Here is a 15,739-nt window from a genome sequence, read left to right as displayed (position 1 = left end):
TTTTAATTGCAACTGACCCCCCCGCCCCCCAGTTCTTACGTCATTTTTGACATGAGTCAAAATACTTGGTTTTGCATTTTAAATTTCCTCCCTTCTTTTCTACAGTTTTCCAAATTGGGCTTTAGGATCTCCTTTCTTTTCTCCCTTCTTACACCTGCTGCTCTCAGTGGACTAGCTTCCCTGCAAGAGCAATGTGGGAACTTTTCTTTCTGGGACCCACACACACATAGCTGTTCCTTTTTGAGGAACTAGTTATGCCTTGTGGGACTCCAATTGAGGCGCACCCAACAAAATTATTTTCTGTGGATTATCAAGAACAGCAGGAGGATGAGGAGAGAGTTTTTATCTAAGGCTCTGTGCATGAAAACTCAAGATCCAACTCAAGCCTGAGGGCAGGACCCACATCTTGGATCTCAGAACCGGCTAGTTTAAGGCCCGGGCCGGCAGTATGGGATCAAAGGTTTAGCTCCCGGGCCTTCTAAAGCCCCGTCAATCCATTCATTCATTAGTATTTATTGAGTGCCTACTATAATAATAATGTTGGCATTTTTAAGCGCTATGTGCAGAGCACTGTTCTAAGTGCTGGGGTAGATACAGGGTAATCAGCTGTCCCTGTGAAGCTCAGTCTTTATCCCCATTTTACAGATGAGGTCACTGAGGCACAGAGAAGTTAAGGGACTTGCCCACAGTCACACAGAGAAGTTAGGTGACTTGCCCATAGTCACACAGCTGACAAGAGGCAGATCTGGGATTCGAACCCATGACCTCTGACTCCCAAGCCCATGCTCTTTCCACTGAGCCACACTGCTTCCCATGTGCACAGCACTGTACTAAATGCTTGGAATGTACAACTGGGCCACAGACAGACACCATCCCTGCCCAATGACGGTCTCACAGTCTCAACGGGAGAGACAGGCAGCAAAGCAAAAGAGAACAAAACCAAAACAAGACAACCTCATCAAGATAAATAGAATCAAGGGGATGTACACCTCATTAAGAAAATAAATAGGGTAATACATATCTGTTGCCGAATTGTCCATTCCAAGCGCTTAGTACAGTGCTCTGTACATAGTAAGGGCTCAATAAATACTATTGAATGAATGAGTAATATATACAAATGAGCACAGTGCTGAGGGGAAGGGGGAGCAGAGGGAGAGCTCAGTCTGGGAAGGCCTCTTGGAGGAGGTGAGCCCTCAGCGGGGCTTTGAAGAGGGGAAGAGCGTTAGCTTGGCGGACGAGAGAACCCACCCAGCTGCAACAGCGCCCCCAACCGCTCCCACCCGAAAAATCATCTTCTTCCTCTCGCGCTCCTCCTCTCCCCCCCCCCCCCGCGCCGCGTCTCGTAGCCAATCGCCTGCGTCCGGGGGCGTGGCCACATCTTCGCCCCGCCCCTTTTTGTTCCCGCCCTTTGGGGGGGGCGGCTCGCGCTCAGCGAGCGCGCGACCGGAAGTCGGGGGTGGAAAAGTGGCGGCGGCGGTTCGCGGGCCCCTCCTCAGGTCCTGGCCTGTCGTCCTTCCTTCGTTTTGCGGTGGGCTTCTGCTTTCTTCTTAAAATTCCATTTTATTCTCCCCTGTTCCTTCGTAAGGAGGAAAAAAAAACTTGCCTCGCGACTGAGTTGAGGGAATTCTTAGCTCAGGGGGAACTTTCTCTGAGGGAGCCCGGGGCCCGTGAGGGGAGCCTGAGTTGCAGGCCTCGTCACCCCGTCTTTAATAATAATAATAATCATGGTGGTATTTAAGTGTTTTCTATGTGCAGAGCACTGTTCTCAGCGCTGGGGGAGATCCAGGGTCATCAGATTGTCCCACGTGAGGCTCACAGGCTTCATCCCCATTTTACAGATGAGGGAACTGAGGCCCAGAGAAGTGAAGTGACTTAATAATGTTGGTATTTGTTAAGCGCTTACTATGTGCAGAGCACTGTTCTAAGCGCTGGGGGACATACAGGGTCATCAGGTTGTCCCACGTGGGCTCATAGGCTTCAGCCCCTTTTACAGAAGAGGTCACTGAGGCACAGAGAAGTGAAATGACTTGCCCAAAGTCATCCAGCTGACAAGTGGCAGAGGGGGGGATTAGAACCCACGACCTCTGACTCCCGAACTCGTGCTCTTTCCACTGAGCCACGTGACCTCTTGTAGAGTGTATGTATAGTATATAGCGTATGTATAAGCTCTTGCTATTTTTCTAGAGAGTATATCGAAAAGAGTATGGCTTTGCAGTGCTTATTTTCATGTATTCAAAATAATTAAATGGGGAAAACTGAGTATTTAGACAGTATAATTTGCTATTTGTAGTGGTTGGGTCAATATGGTATTTGAGTAGAGAGCAAGTACGCCCTTGGGGAGAAAGTAGAAGTCCTTTTTTAGGTAATTTCCAGTACCCTAAGTCATATGAATGCATCAGCTGACCTTAGATGTGTTTGTTCTATTTTATATTCATTTATTTTAGCTAGTTGGTACATTGTTTTATGTCTATTTTTAATGGGTTTAAGTGTTTACTATATGCGAGGCACTGTACTTTGTACTGGGGTAATTTATTTGTACTGATGTCTGTCTCCCCCTTTCTAGACTGTAAGCTTGTTGTGGGGAGTGAATGTTTCTGTTTATTGTACTCTCCCAAGTGCATAATACAGTGCTCTGCACACAGTAAGTGCTCAATAAATGAGATTGAATGAATCAAAGAATAAATAAATGGAATAGATGCAAACTAATCAAGTTGGACAGAATCCACATCCCACTTGGGGCTTACAGTCTTAATTTCCATTTTACAGATGAAGTAACTGAGGTACAGAGAAGGTAAGTGACTTGTCCAAGGTCACACAGCAGACAAGACGTGAAGCTGGTATTAGAATTCAGTTCCTCTGACTCCGAGGTCTGTGCGCTTTTCACTTGGCCATGCTGCTTAGCATAGAAGCTCCTTGTGAAGAACGTGTTGCTGGTTTTGTACTTTCCAAGGACTTAGTATAGTTCATTGTGTCTAATGGGTACTCATTAAATGCTATTTCTAAAACAAATCAGCCCTGTCATCAGAGTTTTCAGTCTAGTGGGGGAGGAAGGCCCAAAATTAGAGTACAGGTAGGAAAAAGGTATTATTTTTAGTTATAACAAATAAAATGTAGTATTGGATGTGAGTAAAATGGCTAGAGTTTGAACAGAGATACAGATATGTACATAAGTGCTTCAGGTATTTAGGAGTACAAATAGTATTTATTGAGCACTTGCGGCATACAGAGCACTTACTAAGTGCTTGTGAGAGTACAGTTGAATTATATCTCACATCAGTACAGAGGTTAGTAATCCTCATTTACAATCCAATCCTGGAAGAATGGGTAGAAAAAGTTCTATCCTGGACCTAATGTTGCAGTGTTCTACCTTTTAATTTAACCTATGTTCAGAAATATAGAGCTGTACTTTAAAAATCCAGTTCTGTTGGCCAGGCACTAATGCCCCAAAATGGAATGGGGAACAGCTTTCTTGGGCAATTGGATTCTAGTTTTGAAAGTTTATACTTCAGTGACATTTCCCAGAGAAAATGAGAGATTAATATATCAAAATAATTGTAAAAAGTAATGAATGCAGATGTCATCATTTTTCTAATTGGAACCTCCAGTTATATTTTCAAAGATGTTTAAAGTATTTACTGGCAACTCTCAAAGGAGAAAAAGAAAAAAAAATAAATGTCATCTGTAACTTATCCCAGAACATCATTTTAGGCAGTATTTTCCACCAGCATTTTACTACTGCTGCCAAAATCCATAAGGGATTAATTTGAGTTTCATCCCCTTTTTCCTCTCCTCTCTATTATAGGGAATAATTACCAGTGCAAGATGGGCAGCAGAGTGAGAAAAACCCAAATAAATCATGTTATCTTAAATATTTAAATGTTCAGATTGACATATTTGAATTAACAGTATCCACCTTTAACCCTGTACAATGCATAATTCATGTAAAGATAAACAATTCCAGTACATTCTTAAACGGGAATCTGATGTTACTGTTCATGCATAAGGAGATATGTTTTTACCCAAAATATAGATTTAATTGAAACAACATTCCTATGTAAATTTAAGACGATCAAGAAAATATTTTAAACTGCTTCATTTTTGTTAAGGAAATGAAGAGGAATCTAGCTTTCAATTCAACTCGAAGTACAGCAGGTATTAAGCACCTTTTATTTTTGTTCCTAACAATATATGTACTAGGAACTTAATAGTATGTCTGGTGTGTCTGTTTTTGGTCAGTCTTGTTTCTCACAAGTTGGAACTAAACAAAATCTGAATTTTTCCAAATTAGGTGTTCAACTGCTCTTCTGAGCAAACCAAAACACTGCATTTTACCCCATAATCTTTTGATTTAATACTATCTCAGAGGCAGGTCTACCAGAGGTGTGAGGGCTGTTAGGTGGGCCAATAATCTCTGTTGACCAATTCCATCTCGACCTATGTGAAGGAAGATTATTTCCGAAAACCTCCCTCCTTAGTTTTTACTCTCTCTCCTTATTGTACACTTTTAAAAACACCCACATTATCTAGAATTGTAGAAGCAGCGTGGCTCAGTGGAAAGAGCACGGGCTTTGGAGTCAGAGGTCATGGGTTCGAATCCCAGCTCTGCCACTTGTCAGCTGTGTGACTGTGGGCAAGTCACTTAACTTCTCTGTGCCTCAGTTACCTCATCTGTAAAATGGGGATTAAGACTGTGAGCCCCACATGGAACAACCTGATTCCCTTGTGTCTACCCCAGGGTTTAGAACAGTGCTCTGTTCTAAAGAGCACGGGCTTTGGAGTCAGGGCTCGTGAGTTCGAATCCCAGCTCTGCCGCTTGTCGGCTGTGTGACTGTGGGCAAGTCACTTAACTTCTCTGTGCCTCAGTTCCCTCATCTGTAAAATGGGGATGAAGACTGTGAGCCCCACGTGGGACAACCTGATTCCCCTGTGTCTACCCCAGCGCTTAGAACAGTGCTCTGCACATAGTAAGCGCTTAACAAATACCAACATTATTATTGTTATTATTATGCTCTGCACATAGTAAGCACTTAACAAATACCAACATTATTATTATTATTACTATTAGAATGATGTCCCTCATCATTCCAAGATTCCTTCTACTTCAGTCTTCTAGAACCCTGGCAGTCCACTGACACTGTTCCTCCCCTAGGAATAATGCCTAACAGATTTTTTCCTATGCCTTCCCTTCACTTCTTCTCATCCTCCATTGATTTGCAATGAATTATGGAATCATTATAATCTGTAAGGAGTTTAATTAATGGTCTATATTCAATTGCAATTAGATTGGTAGAAAATTTGGAGATGAGATTTTCCTCCGACATCATCCTGTCCAAACCTGCAGATTTCTGACTCTCATGACAATTTCCATTAGAAAATGCTTATGTATTGTATTTATCCTGTGGATTTTGTTTCTGTTGGTATCTTATAATTTGTTTCAAAAGGGCAAGGATTAGTTCTGTTTCATTTTGGGTTTTTTTGATCATAGAAGAAGTTCTGCCTGTCCTGTGGGCACCACAGGTCCTAAACCTTGGGCTGCCTAGAGCAGGGTAAAAGCCGACACTTCTTTGGGCCCTCTTTAGGTGGGCAGCAGTGAGACTGCTGAGGTATGCTGCACATGTCTGAGGGTTTGAAACATCCCCAGAGGGAACTTCCCAAATGTGAAACCACAATACATACAAGGTGCCACTCCCAGAAAGTGAAGCCAGAACTCACATCTGAATCATCCAGGCTCTCATCTCCTCTTATTCTGACTGACTGGACATGTATCCAGTGGTCCAGAGCTCTGCGGAGGGCTGGGGTGAGCCAAACCTAGAAGGCTGATTATTTTATGGCTTCTACAGGGATTTACAGCCCAAAGTCAGTTTCTAATAGATGCTAAATGCAGTTCAACTAGCCCCTTATCATGCCCTATAGTGCACTTCTGTAAGCTATTCTGAGATAATGCTATTGAATTTTGAATTTTAATGCAGGTGACAGAGTGCTCTCTCTTGGCTTAAGCACTTTCTCTTTCCTCCCTTTGCACTTGAGTAGGGTGTGAGCTTGAAGTGAATACCCCTTTCTATCCTTGAAACACTAATTGCTTCCCCAGTGTGGAGAAGATCCTATTGCTCACAGCCTCTTCACGGCTCGTAAGTTTGGATTTCTCCGTAGCTGAAATGGAAGAGAGAGAAGAGAAGAGATACGTGGGAAAAAAATGACAGTCTCCCCAAAACATTTGGAGAAAAGGAGATGTGGATGTAATGGAGAAATTTTGGATTAGTGAGGGAAGAATATAAAGGGATAAAAGCCACCAAAGTAGGTTACTTTTGCACTGTTCGGACCCAGCAGCAGCGCTTCACAACGGTGGAAGGTCTTGAGCCGTGGAAGTTCCAGCCCAGGAATGCTTGGCGGCAGTACTGCTTTTGAATGAACAGTGGCTTCAGGTCACTGCGTTTGCCTCAGCCAGCGTGGTGCTCTTAGTGTGAGATCTGGGGTGATTGCCCTGCTTGTCCCTCTAGTCCATAATTCACTGATTATTAAATGTTATGTTGAATTTAGGTTTCTTACCTGTACCATTATTCAATCAGAAGAAAAGAAGCAGGCAGCCATTAACTTCAAATCCACTTAAAAATGATCCAAGTCCTAGTACTGGACCTGAAAATTATGACTTTCCTCCTCTGCCATCAGGTAAGAGGTGGGGAAATTAGAGAAACAAGGAATGAAGGGCATCTATTAAGGAAAATTTCCATTTTTATTGTACAATAAAAAAGAAGTCTCTATCTTCCAATCTGGATTTTTCTCCTTCATACCCTTCTCTGGGGAAATGGAGTGGGGGAGAGGGGAGGTGAAGGTGGGGAATCCCTTGCCAAGCTGATAGTGTTTTCAGAACATTCCAGGGTAGAAGTTTGAATTCCCTTGCATAAAAGGATGGTGTAGCAATTAAATGGAACATCCTGGAACTTGAGCCATTTGTTTGTTGTTTTTTTTTTAAAAAATATGTATTTTCCTTTAATTTTCACAAGCAAATTTTATAAGGATTACTTTCCTTTTTCTAATCTTATTCTTGAGGATATTGATTAAATGCATTTTTTGAAAACTAATTGTTTTAAATGTAATCAGTAGAGTTCTGGGCAAAGGGCAGATGCAGGTAAAGAAAAGTCCTAACATCTATCTACCTCACAGCTGCATTCAGTAAGAAACCACAGACCTGGCATCAGTATCTTCCATGTATCCCAAATAATTGATTTTTATTTTCATCTTTATCGGTAAACTTTGAATATATATAAAATATTTAACGTATAAATTTTAAAATACATTTTTCACAAACTCACAATGGTTGGCCTTGAGAAATGAGTTTCAGATTTGTATCCCCCAGTGTCATGCATTAGTAACTTCCAGCATGCACTCTAGGGGCTGGTACATCAGGCCATGCTTGGGGCGGCAGTGTCAGGGATCAGTTTTCTTCCAGGACCACTTATTTGCAGGACTAGAACTTAGAGGCAGTAGCTGCTGCTGCAGGAGACTGTGTAATAGCTCTGAGTGTCCCTTTCGTTCTCTTTCCATTTTGATACCATGGGCTCTGTAGGGGCTTAGGGCAGTAGCTCATTATTTCCAGTGTAGTGATGACTGAATAGTGAACCAGGCTCCCAAAATAGAACTACAGGGGCAGTGTAGCTGCCATCATTCCTGTCATTATCTTGGGGTTCCAGAGACTTATACTTCTGGTCTTGGGTACCCCCGCCCCCTAAACAAGAGCTTTGGCCACTCAAGTGGACACATGTAGAATACAAGGGTGGTTACCCTTTTCCTCCCAATTTTCCAAAATCAGCAAGGTAAGGTAATTAGAATTAAAAAGAAATGGTTTCATATTGTATTGTTCAAAATGGTTCATGATTTCAAAATTTAGAACAAATGAAACTACATATATCAATACTCTCCATTGTATTTACCTGCTACTTAATGCCTCTTCAGATTTTGCCTGGGAAGAGATGAAGCCACAGATGCCACAGTTAAAGCAAGGAATGAACTCTGGGTATGTGGGGGAAAAAAATGAACTATTTGATTTTTGGTGTTTGTATTATCATTTTCTTATCTAAACATGTGAGTTAATATTGATTAGTACCAATGTTTAGAGATCATTCTTTTAAAGTCAGTTCTTGTTTCTTATGTTTCACCTGTTAAATCAGGAAAAAAATTGGGTTGAAAACAAGGCATCAAAAGTTAACCTAAGGTTTTGGGGTTTGGGTAACTGATAAAACTGTGACACAGGCCTGGGTGGTGGGGAAGTTGGGGAATAAGGAAGAGTTGGGGAATAAGGAAGAATTGGGAAAAGTTGAGGTTTTTTTCACCGTAGTTATTTTGGAGTGGTGGCTGGAAAATATATTGAAGAGAGTGAGAAGTGTTGGATAGGTTAAAGGGGGAAAATTCAGAGATGAAAAAATAGATTTGGGAAGCATCCATACTCTATTGTTAGGAGGAAAAAGAGCTCCCCAAGATAGGCGATGTAAGTAGGAGCGGAGTAAGGAGCCTAAGAGAATTGGGGAGTTAGGTGCGAGGCCAAAATATATCAGAGTGGAAACTGGATTTGACCTGTGTTGAGCTGGAGGAGCAGCGTGGCGCAGTGGAAAGAGCACGGGCTTTGGAGTCAGGGCTCATGAGTTCGAATCCCAGCTCTGCCACTTGTCAGCTGTGTGACTGTGGGCAAGTCACTTCACTTCTCTGTGCCTCAGTTACCTCATCTGTAAAATGGGGATTAAGACTGTGAGCCCCACGTGGGACAACCTGATTCCCCTTTGTCTACCCCAGCGCTTAGAACAGTGCTCGGCACATAGCGCTTAACAAATACCAACATTATTATTATTAATTGATCAGTGATATTTACTGTGGCTTACTGTGTACAGAGCACTTTGCTGAGTGCTTGGGAGAGTACAATAAACTAAATAGAGTCCTTTCTTCAATCCAGCTGGGGAGTTGGGCATTAAAATAAATTACAGGTAGGGGAAGCAACTGGGTATAAGGATATGTACATAAGTGCTGTGGAGGATGGGCGGGTGAATACCTAAGTGATTAGTGGGTACAGACTTAGGACCATGGATAACACAGTAGACAAGGAAACCGGAGTGGGTAGATGAGACTAGTCAGGAAAGGTTTCCTGAAAGGGATATAATTTTAGTAGAGCTTTGAAGATGGGGAGAGTGTTGTTATGTGGGCGCTCACTCTGGGCAGGAAACACGTTTGCCAACTTGGTTGTATTGTACTCTCCCAAGCATTGATGGTAAGGGGAAGGTGAGCTTGAACAAAGCATCGACAGAGAGTGAGACAAGAGCAAGGCATTATATTAATGTTGATTATATTAATATTGATTTATTGTTTATTAATTATATTATTAATGTTATTGTATTGATGGTAGTTATATTATTGTTGGTATTAAAGGAGCAAAGTATGGGTCAGGTTGCAGCGGGAAAGGGGCAAGGATAATCTTAAAGCTGATGGTGAGGAGTTTCTGCTAGATGTGGAGATGGATAGGCAGCCCTCAGGTTTTGGAAGAGCAGGGAGACATGCACCGATGGATCATTATTATTATTATTATTATTATTTAGAAAAATGATCTAGGTTGTAGAGTGAAATATGGACTGGAGAGGGTGACGCTGGAAGCAGGAAGTTCAGAAAGTAGGCTGTTATAATAATGGAGATGAGAAGTGACAAGTGTTTGGATCAGTGGGTTAAGCAGTTTGGATGAAGAAGGGGTGAATTCTGAAACTGTGGAGATAGAACTGTCAGGACTGACAGCTCTGTAGGACTCAGTATCTAAAATGGAACTCTAGTCCTAAAAAGCTAACTATCCTGACCTCTTACTAGTGTGCCAGACTTGTGCTCTCCCACTTTCATTGAGCTTGCAGAATGTCACCGCAGAAGTAGCACCAGAGCATAGAAGCAGGCCCTTTAATGCAGTTGCATATGAAATTATAAACACTTTATAGAAAGTACTTGTGAACTTGCCTTTTTGCCTATAATAGATAGTCATAAACTATTCAACTCTGTTCTAAAGAGTTAGTGCAGAAAAACCTTAAAATGTTTTATTTTATTTTGGGGCAGTATGGGAATTTTGCAATTGTGTTTTTCATGATAGAGAATATCTTGTAGAAATATATTTGCTGCAGTGATTTCATATAATGTTTCAGATTCAAAGAAGATGATAGAAATATCAGCACCAACTCCTGGAATAGATATGAGTTTAATCCTGTGGGCAGAGCAACAGATTTAATGGCTGCCAATAGTATAGTTCCTGGTCAGACAAAGAATTTGGAAATTAAGCCCTATCAGAGACAACTGGAATATCCTAAATTATCTCAACAAAAGGAGACAGCACTACCCAGACAAATGTGTTCATCAAAAACACAGTGGTCAGAGTTCAGCACCAAAATCAGACAACTAGAGAATACTAGTTCAGTGCAATCATTTAAATACAATAGTCAACTAAATCAATGTAATAGAAAAAAATTCAGTGACATTTCAGAAGAAAAAACAATGAAGGTAAATTTTAAGTGTTTATATAGCTCAACCCTAAATTTTAAAATTAACTCAGTATTAATATTAAATAATACCTTTATAACATAGATATACAAGGCCTGCTTCAATGCATACAATATTAAGTTTTGAAAACCTAAAATCTTTTGGATAAGATAAAACAGGTGGTTTTGAACCAGAACTTCTGCAGCATTCTAGCATGAGTTTTAAGGTATTTATTCTCCCATATTCAGATTGTTCCATTTGGTTCTTTTACTGTTTATTAGTACTTCAACTATTGATGGCTTGTCTAAAGTCATTCTGTACTAATGCTGCATATCTTTGGCAACAGATGCTCATTTTCTGTCCCAAAAGCCAGTGACTCCACCCACCATAATAATGATTTAGCTGTCAACTAGAAGGGACTCTGGGTTCAGGTCTATTACATATATTCTCTAATAGATCTTGTCTTGAACCAGTCTTATAGCCAAAATGCTAATAACTTAGGCATTTTAATTTATGGAAAAAATATGGTTATGCCTCATGGTGGTGCCCAAAATCGTAATGTAAATCTTTTCTTTCTCTAAAAGACAGTTCCAACGGTTCAGTTGAAACTTAAAGAAAAAGACAATTCTCTACGAATTATATCTGCAGTTATTGAAAGTGTGAAGTACTGGAGTGGATATACATACAAAACTGTACTGCTTTTCGAAGTTTTGGGTATGTATGATAGTTTGTATAATAGTTAAGAATACTGGTAAAATAGAGGATTCTAAAAAAAATAAACACATCAAACAAAGCAGAGAAACAATGTGGCCTACTGGGTAGAGCATGGGCCTGGAAATCAGATGATATGGGTTCTAATCCAGAGTCTGCCACTTGTCTGCTGTATGACCTTGGGCAAGTCGCTTCACTGGGCCTCAGTTACCTCATCTGTAAAATGAGGATTAAGACTGTGAGCCCCATGCAGGACACGAACTATGTCCAACTTGTGTAACTTGTATCTACCCCAGCACTTAGTACAGTGCCTGACACATAGTAAGTGCTTAACAAGTGCCATTAAAAAGACAGAAACTCAGATCATTTTGTGCTTCATGTAGATGCAATACATCTGTAGAAAGTGCCACCCCCATGAAGTAGCTAGGTAGAGGAGATGAGGCACAGAGCGACATGATCAAGAAGAAGCCCAGAATAGAGGAGAAAGGGCTTGGAAAGGATGAGGGCTCCAGGGAAAGGAGGGTTCTGACGGGAAATGAGAAAGAGTATTCTGAAAGAAGTTAAGGAGTGTATTCTGAGGGATAGGAAAAAGAGGATTTGGAGATAGAGTGGGCTCTGTAGGGGAAGCAGAGTCTTGGAGGGGAGAGCTCCACTGGACTCCAGGTTACTTTGGTCCAATTACCACAGGAGGTGGGGCTGAGTGTTTTACTTTATCTGTTGGGCCACACTATAGCAATATTCATGGGAGGATATCCACTACTGGCGTCCCTTTTCCTCCCTACTGTCCTTTGGGTGTTACAGGTATTGAGCAAAAATGAATGATTTGGATTTCAGTTCTTAGGTTTCATGGGGAATAGGTGCAAATAATCATAATAGCTGCCTGCGATGGAAATAGCTCTGGGGCAACCCATGATGGTAGCTATTCAGCTGGTCTAAGTGTGCACCCAGTTCTTGGCCGTCGAACTCCAGCCATCCATAGCAAGCTCTTCACCCAGTCACATATGATTTTCTCCTTTATGTAAAAAGAGAGAGTATGGGAGTTCCAAAACACTGAGTTGTAATCCTGGCTCTATCACTGATATGTGTGTCCTGAAGCTGAATTAACTGTATTGCCTATATTTAGGCTGGGATAGTCACAAAAAGTTCAGGCTCACCAGACCTCAGACAAGGGGTGTTTAAATGACCCAAATTTCCCTCCCAATAATGTATATCTGGAAAATGATGTCATAGAATCCTTAGATACTGTGAGCATATTTGGGACATTCTGAGTGGAGGGAAGTGACTCCCAGAAACACTTCTAAGATATAAGAGGTTTCCTACGTGCAGTACTTGCTTGGAGAGGGATATAAGGATGTTGGGGAAAAGTGATATAATGTCAAGATAAGGCAGAACTTCAAGGCCCTGGTTTCTTATTTTATTTTCAAGATTATCGATTCTAAGAGCCTAAAGACTGGCCACTCATACTTTCAGTTTGCTTAGGTTGGGATAGAATGAGGAGAAAAGAGTTTTTGGTGTCTGGCCTGTTTTAGGAGTTTGGGGTGTGTTTTTGGCTTTGATAGGCAACAGATGCTGACCATTATTTGGTTATCCAGCACAAGTTCATTGCTAAGGAAAAACATTTTTACATGTTGGTTCACATGGAGCTTGATGAAGGATAAACTTGAATGACTGGGCTATTTAAACAGTCTACCAGTAACTCCTGAGCAGAATTTTGTAAAGTCCAGTTCTGAGCTATAAATTTTGAGGCCCATGCTAAATCAACATCTCTGGGTCTCAATATCCAAATCTGAAAAATTAGAATTTCTGTCCTAATTTGTTTTTAATCAGACCTATTTTGTAAGGACATCTTGAAAAATGTCTTTTGGCCTTAAAGTACATTACTACTTTTTTTAAACTGTAAAGAACTGTAAAGATGGAGCCTTGTATCATATTAATTAAAAAGGTAGGACGGGGAAACTGCTGAAATAGCCACTTCTCCCATGAAAGCTAGAAGATATTAACTTTTGAAAGATTTCTGAATTTTGTCAATATTTAGGCTAATGCTGTAAATAATGGTTTTGAAATGAGCATCTATAGAAATATGTCTACTCTGTTTAGAGCACTAGTCATACTAGACATTTGGAGAATACATGAAAGAAGGAAAATGTAATCCCTGTACACTTGAAGAGCTGATAATACAATAGGGGAGTCTGTAAGGGCATGTACAGGAAAATAGCTTTTTGTCTTTCACTGCAGAGCATCATTTACTGGCAACTGATTATTTTTCAGTGAGCTCTTGGAACTCTAGTATGTGAATTTTCAGAAGTGTTTACTGATTGCCTGTTGTGTGCTGAACACTGACCTAGGCAGTTGGACAACATAAAATTGAAATTAGACATGGTATATGTCTGCTATTTAATTGCTTACTCTTTTTTATCTTTTTTTTGCCCTTGTGATTTTACTTGTATATTTGGCAATTTGTTCCTCCTTGCCTCCTGCATCATATGGTAAGCTCCTCAAGAGCAATGACAGCAGCCAGGTCTCTGTCACTCTGTCAATCGTATTTATTGAGCACTTACTGTGTGCAAAGCACTGTCACCAAAGGAAATCCTATGTATAAGGTTTTCCAGGTTCCAGCTGGTCCATAAGCTTGGTCTGTTTTAGCCCAATTGCTGACTGATTCTGAGAGGCACTTCAAGGATGGGTTGAAAATTTCCCAGAGAAATTCTGGGAGCTAGTGTCATATTGAAACTGACTCCAGATTCCATGTCAGGTCATTGAGCAAGGCTTTGTAGAAACAGTTGAACGAGACTGAACTGCATACCCAGCCCTGCTTTCCTCCCAAGTACATATCTGTAATTTATATTAGTGGCTGTCTCCACCCCCATCTAAACTGTAAACTCATTGTGGACAGTGAATATGTCTGTTGTTGTATTGTCCTCTCCCAAGGGCTTAGTGCACACAGTAAGCACTCATTAAATACAATTGAATGAAATATGATTGAATGGGGAACAGATGTAATCAATAAGATTTAACCCTAGTTTCTGATACTAAGTAGTTTTTGTTTTTTACTTCAAAATGGTTTAGGTACTCTTGATTCTGCAGTCACTCCTGGTGATTATGGTGCAAAGACTTTTCTTTTGCGAGATGGAAGAAACACTCTGCCATGTATATTTTATGAAATAGTAAGTATTTTAGGGGGATTTTGTGTAGCTCTGGGATCACAAAATATAGCCCTTATTCCATTACCCACATCCAGTTTTATGTAAAAAGTAAATGAAATATATTCACAAATTTTCCAGAATTTTCAAAAGTGCTTTATAAACTAGTTTTCCTCTTTTTTTAAGTAATGTGAAAAAAGATGAAATTTAATTAAAAAACTATTGCATAGAAATGAAATTCCTTCCCCAGTTAGACGACCATTCATCTTTGAGAACCTGTCCCCAAAATTGGATAGTTTGCATCTCAGAATGTAGTGTTGGTATGTTTTCTTCCTGTGGGTGGGGAGGAAGCACTCAAATCAAAAGAATGCAGGTGACCATGAATTGTGCAGTCCAGGTCTGGCTTAGAGGGTTCCTAGGGCACAAGCAGGGAGGAGCCATTGGCCCATCTGTTAGGCTACTCTGTGGTGCCTTTGCTTAGCTGAGTGGTGAAGGGAGGGAAGAAAAGTTGTGGTGGCCCACAGGAAGGGGCATGTGGTGCTGTCCTGGAGATGTGAAAAGTAGACCCCACTTCATGGTGTCAAAATTATGCTTATTTAAATTTCATTCCAATAGAAAAATTAGTAACCTAATTTTTGTGATTTCTGTAACAGGATCGTGAACTTCCAAGACTAATTAGAGGCAAAGTTCATAGGTGTGTGGGAAACTATGACCAAAAAAGAAACATTTTCAAGTGTGTCTCTGTAAGACCTGCATCTGTTCCTGAACAAAAAGCCTTCCAGGAATTTGTTAAAATTTCAGATTCTGAATTGAGACATTGCATAAGAACAGTGAATGAAGTGTAAACAGATGTGTTAATTTAAGCAGAAACCAATTACATTTATGATTTTTCTGCTTTATTAAAAGCCAATATAGCAAATCTTAATACACTAAGTTAATGATGCTTCTTAAGAAATTTTAAGTAGTTTTTGTGTTGACTAAAAGAAGGGCTTCCTATGTATTATTGCTGAGGTGGATATGTACTCCCTCATATCTTCTTTAAATGAATAAAGTTTAATCAGAAAAACATACTTAGAATAATTTGTCTTTAGATGTTAAGTTTCAAAAAGTATGCAGTTAATTTGTTGTATTCTGCTGATTTATTTCGTCACAATTTTCCAGGGATTGAGTTGACAGGAGAAACACTTAACAGAAATGGACTTGAAGGGGCCAGACACTTCCTACTAACGCTGGTATTTGTTAATCAGTCATATTTGAGTGCTTATTGTGTGCAGAGTACAATATGAGTTGGAAGACCTGATCCCTGCCCACAGTGTTAACAATGTGCCAAGCACTGTACTAAGCACTGGGGTAGACATATAATCAGTCAGGTCACTCCCCATTTTCAGTGGGAGAAT

General features: G+C 40.5%; 1 protein-coding gene across 3 annotated transcripts; it reads left to right on the top strand.

Moving 5' to 3' along the window:
* Positions 1-1,433: 1,433 nt before the first annotated feature.
* SPATA22 (spermatogenesis associated 22) lies at positions 1,434-15,412 on the top strand. Of its 3 annotated transcripts, XM_007672520.2 has the most exons (9): positions 1,434-1,528; positions 2,767-2,791; positions 4,107-4,152; positions 6,538-6,666; positions 7,951-8,011; positions 10,161-10,512; positions 11,076-11,205; positions 14,269-14,366; positions 14,996-15,412. In XM_007672520.2, exons 3-9 carry the CDS (start codon positions 4,110-4,112, stop codon positions 15,185-15,187), a joined length of 1,005 nt encoding a protein of 334 aa, XP_007670710.1. In that variant the 5' UTR covers positions 1,434-1,528; positions 2,767-2,791; positions 4,107-4,109; the 3' UTR covers positions 15,188-15,412. The 3 variants fall into 3 exon arrangements, with proteins under 3 accessions (XP_007670710.1, XP_007670711.1, XP_016083944.1); XM_007672521.2 differs by lacking the exon at positions 6,538-6,666; XM_016228458.3 differs by lacking the exons at positions 1,434-1,528; positions 2,767-2,791 and adding an exon at positions 2,835-2,867.
* The last annotated feature ends 327 nt before the right edge of the window (positions 15,413-15,739 follow it).

This window comes from Ornithorhynchus anatinus, chromosome 17 (genome assembly GCF_004115215.2).
Source record: "Ornithorhynchus anatinus isolate Pmale09 chromosome 17, mOrnAna1.pri.v4, whole genome shotgun sequence".
In the NCBI taxonomy this organism is placed as follows: Eukaryota; Metazoa; Chordata; class Mammalia; order Monotremata; family Ornithorhynchidae; genus Ornithorhynchus; species Ornithorhynchus anatinus.
This window is presented reverse-complemented; position numbering and strand designations above follow the sequence as displayed.

Bases quoted from the DNA above. Each gene is read 5' to 3' on its own strand.
- SPATA22 (XM_007672520.2), top strand. From the start codon at position 4,110: ATGAAGAGGAATCTAGCTTTCAATTCAACTCGAAGTACAGCAG. The intron at 8,012-10,160 runs GTATGTGGGGGA...ATAATGTTTCAG, and splicing joins AAGCAAGGAATGAACTCTGG to ATTCAAAGAAGATGATAGAA. The intron at 10,513-11,075 runs GTAAATTTTAAG...TTTCTCTAAAAG, and splicing joins CAGAAGAAAAAACAATGAAG to ACAGTTCCAACGGTTCAGTT.